General features: G+C 43.1%; 1 protein-coding gene across 1 annotated transcript; it reads left to right on the forward strand.

The window, feature by feature from the left end:
* The first annotated feature begins 1,661 nt into the window (after positions 1–1,661).
* On the forward strand, positions 1,662–4,066 carry LOC131221084 (uncharacterized). The gene is made up of 2 exons (XM_058216193.1): positions 1,662–2,078; positions 3,313–4,066. The coding sequence occupies exons 1-2, from the start codon at positions 1,756–1,758 to the stop codon at positions 3,800–3,802; spliced, it is 813 nt and encodes a 270-aa protein (XP_058072176.1). The 5' UTR covers positions 1,662–1,755; the 3' UTR covers positions 3,803–4,066.
* Positions 4,067–4,831: the final 765 nt, after the last annotated feature.

Raw genomic sequence — 4,831 nt, forward strand, 5'->3', positions numbered from 1 at the left:
TACGTGTGTTTTATCCACACCATCCATCCACTGTACCAGATATTTTTGAAGCATGAGCCAAATATTGAAGCGTATCCAAAGTTAAAGCTATTTTTGAAGCATGAGCCCAATATTGAAGCATATCCAAAGTTAAAGCGGGCCACACCCCATGAAGTAGCGACGATTGAATACCTACCTTTGAAAACTTCTTTGGGCCATGAAAGTTTTGGATGAAGATGATATTTGTGTCCTACCTTTGTCTATGTTTGCATAGGTTAAATAACAAATAAACATAACCGGCTCTAAGAAAGTTTTAGTAGAGGACATCATTATCTTTGATATTTCTATGGTGTGGCCCACCTTAGTTTTAGATACACTCGAATCTTAGGGGTTGTTTGGCACCGTGGATTGGAAGGGATTGGAGGGGGTTTCAAATGCCCTTAGTTGTTTGGCAACATAAAGTAATTGGGTATTACCAATTTAGGGGATTTCCAACCCCCTCTTGGAGGGAGTTTGTAATCCACTGTGAGAGCTTAAATTACAGTACACTATCATTCTATTGGGCACATGACCCACTAATGATGATCAACACCATCTAAACATTGTCCATGTAAATCAGCACCGCTTAAACATTATTCAACACCGTCCAAACACTATCCATATTAAACAATGATTAAAAAATATTGATTAGTCACTCAAACACGATGTTGTGTTTGCAGTCTATCGAAGACTTAGAATTTCATCATTTTCAAGCAAAGCATATATTTTAGCGGGTTTATCACAACCATAGTGTCAAAAATTATATATCTCATTAATTATGGATATTAAAATTGATTTAGTAATTAAATTCAAACCCCCGTGAATATACCATGTATAGGTATTTTTGAGTTAAAGTTGATTCACACTTCAGGGTGCCAAACACACCGGGAGTATTGATAATCCAGGGGGTTTCCAATCCTGGGAGTTCGGAATACAGGGGATTCCAAATCCACACTCCCAAACCGGCCATTAAGCTTGCGCATGAAATCAATTAGCAAACTAGATGGACAGCGTGGATAGAAATGACTGGGATTGTGCAGTGTGAGACACGCCACCCACCTCAATGGTCCGTTAACCTGGTAAACCTTAATTAATCCTGCCATGATTTATGTGTTATATCCACACCATCCATCCATTTTATCAAATGGGGCCATGAGCTCAAAAAATTAGGTAAATTCAAGACTAAAGTGGACCACACCATGGAAAGCAGGGGAGACGAAGATGCCCACCGTTAAAAGCTTCCTAAGACTCAACAGATGTTTATTTGCCATCCAGCCTGTTCATAAGGTCATACCGACGTAGATGCAGGGATAAAACATATGTTAGATATAAAAAAAAAACTTATGGTTCGATAAAATTTTCAGTGGTAGGCGTTCATTTACCACTGATTTCTGTGGTGTGGTCTACTTAAGGTTTGGATCTATCTCACTTTCGGGCTCAGACCCTAAATTGATCAGGAAAAAATGGATGGACAGTGTAGATATAACATATACATCATGGTGGGAACAACAGAATTTTGCCACGTTAGCACCTACAGTCCCAACCTGGTGCTGCGTTCTACACCACGCAATCCGAGTCCGCTCCAGTAGCGCTGGGAGCACACGGGACGCGGGCACACCTCTAGAAAATGGTGGCAAACAATCACCATACTTTTCCGTCTCCTCGCCTGAAAAACACACAATCTCCTCTCCCTCTCCCTCTCCCTCTCCCTGCCATGTAACTCTCTAAGAACTGATAATGGCCTGTTTCCTTCCAAACGTCTCTCCTTCTCCACCCTTCCTTCAGACCACTAAACGACAAAAATCCACGTCATCATCTGCCCTTCGCAAGGACACCCTCTACAATTCCTTTTCCATATCTACCCCTCCCCTTCTTCCCTCCTCCTTCCCTCTCACCAAGCTCGAGCCCCCTCCCGTCCGGGATGCGCACGATAAGGACCGCCCCGGTGTGCACGATAACCAAAGGAACGATTTCTACCTCAACCTAGGCACTGCCGTCCGTACTCTCAGGGAAGACCTGCCCTTGCTTTTTTCAAAGGATCTCAATTACGATATTTACAGGTTTGCCATTCGCTTCTCGTCCTTTCATTTCCTTATTAGAATTAGGGGTTTTTTTGGGTAGTCTGCTGGACCACCTCAATTTGTGATCCGCACTGTTGTTCTTGGCACATCTAACCGTTCAACACTTGAGAATTATATTGATTTGAAGATCCTAGACGTCCGAAAATGGGATGGATTGTTTTTACTGCCAATTTTTCAGATTTTTAATGGATGACTAGGATAGATTGTCCGATCAGTGTGAATTTTGGGCAGTGTCCTATCCACCGTGGAGCCGACTGGATGAGCTGCTGCAATCACCTGACATGGTGGACTGTCAATTGGTGTGAGTCTTGGACCGTTGCGATCCTGCCCGCAGATTGGATGGATATGATTGAGGTCACTTGTTGCTATCTACTGGTGTGATTTTCAGGCCATTTCTCATTCATGGTGGGCCCACTAGATTTTAAAATCTGATCAATGGACATGATGGAAATCAGGGTGGAGCACTAATTTTGATCTGCACTGGTATTCATCTATGCATCTGACCTATGTGCGGTGATTGGGGCAATTCATCTGTTGGGGCCCACTTTAGATAGTCCACTGCTTAAAATGATACTGGTTGGAAGGTCCTGACTATCCAATCAATACAATTCTTCCCATTGAATGGGATGGATTGGTTTAACCGCCCATCCTCTCCACTGTGGGGCCTACTGGATGAACAGCTGCAAACACTGGGCATGGTCAAGGTACTACACTGTCACGGGGTCAAAACAGCCCTAACAGCCCCGTATCGGCCCCGTAACGGTCTGGTAACGGTCCTGTAATAGCTTTTTTCAAAAAACCAAAAAGGGTTGTAACGGCCTGTATCTAACAGTAACGGTGGTGGCCGTTACGGCCACCGTTACCATTTTGGAACACCTTGGGCATGGTGGATTGTCTAACTGGAGTGATTGTTAAGCCGTTGCAGTGGTGCCCACTATTTTTTTTTTTTTACACACGCACACTTACCCCCGCACACTCACACCGTAGTGGAATTTCACCACCTATGGGTGCTCAAACCCTTGACCAGGTGTTGAAACTCCTAAGAGTCTACCGCTATTTGAACGAATTTGATCGATGTAAATTTTTGGCTGTCCGATTGTGATCTTTCGGCCGTTTGTCATTCATGGTGGGCCCACTGGATGGCATAATCTGATCAATCGGGCAAGGCCTCTGGTTGGATTTAAGGGTTTTCTGTTTCCCTCTCATTGTGCAGAGATGATATAACATTCATGGATCCTTTGAACACATTCCAAGGGATTGAAAACTACAAATTGATATTTTGGGCGTTGCGTTTCCATGGACGGATTCTGTTCCGAGAGATCTCGATCGAGGTTTTTAGGGTCTGGCAGCCGTCGGAGAATGTTATCTTGATAAGATGGAACTTGAGAGGTGTCCCACGGGTCCCGTGGGAGGCCAGAGGACAGTTTAAGGGGACGTCGAGGTACAAGTTGGACCGAAATGGAAAGATCTACGAGCACAAGGTTGACAATCTCTCATTCAATTTCCCCCAGCCACTGAGACCGGCAACTTCAGTGTTGGATTTGGTCACTGCATGCCCTGCAAGTCCAAACCCCACATTCTTGTGGGGCCCGCCGGAGGCGTACACCTCGTCGTGGTTGGAGTTCTATCGGGCAGTGCGGGATACTTTGGATCAGGAAGGGTATACTACTATGGGAAGTGAAGGGTTGGTTACTTGTTCATAACTATAGCTTCATGTGCCGAGTGAGGGTTGCTCGGTCACTATCCAGCTTTATTCAGTTGTTTATTAGAAGTACATGTTGTATCATATATAGCAGCTTGGGCTGGTGTAAGTAGGCAGGCTGGAGTGATGGTGTGCATACAAGTACTTGAATTGGGGGTGTTGCCGAAAAATGCTGTGATTATATGGTGAGTTTTATGATTCATCCTGTAATTATATACAATATTTGCTTAATGTTCTTAATAAAGGCTCATCAATGTTCTCTTGATTTTTATAGCTATATGTTGCCACAACACGATATGAATAGAGAGAACAATATGATCTATATCATCAATGGGATTTTACTCTAATCTTCTTTTGATCAAGACCTTGTATGATATCTTAGTCATGGTTATTTGATTTTTAGAGCTTTGTTAAGCCCGCAATCATGTACAAGTCAGCAAATGCACAGGCCACCACACATGACAGTGTGGCTTATAGGTGAAATACCCAAGCCATCCGTCATGTGGATCTCATCATGTTGATGCTATTGCAAAAGATATGCATGGTCTACTTAGCAGCTGTGCCATGATATTAGAAATAAGTGAACGGGTTAGAAAACTTTGGCCAATTTTTTAACAACCATACATTCGTGGAGTTAATTGTGGCCCACTTGACCAGTAGACCAACCTGATTCATGGAATAGGAATATGCATGGTGGTACTCTTTTGATGGATGGCTTGTGGATGTTGAACCTGTCTGCCACGCTGCCACATGAGGTGGAGTGTGCATTTACTTGACTGTTGAGTGAGATAATGGTCCATAGACATTGAGGTTGTTCATCTTTTCTGTGCTAGAATTTGTAACTGAAAAAACAGGACTTGGACAATGTTCGAAAAATTTACAAGCATTTTGTGTCTGGATGCTATGTTTTCTAATGAAGTGTAATGTGCAAGGTCGATTGAATACCAATGTTTTTGCCATAGAAAGATCGGTTATATTTGTGGAAAGAGTTAAACTAGCTTTAAGTACAACTACGGACACTGAATGAATT

Source organism: Magnolia sinica, chromosome 12 (genome assembly GCF_029962835.1).
Source record: "Magnolia sinica isolate HGM2019 chromosome 12, MsV1, whole genome shotgun sequence".
Classification (NCBI taxonomy): Eukaryota; Viridiplantae; Streptophyta; class Magnoliopsida; order Magnoliales; family Magnoliaceae; genus Magnolia; species Magnolia sinica.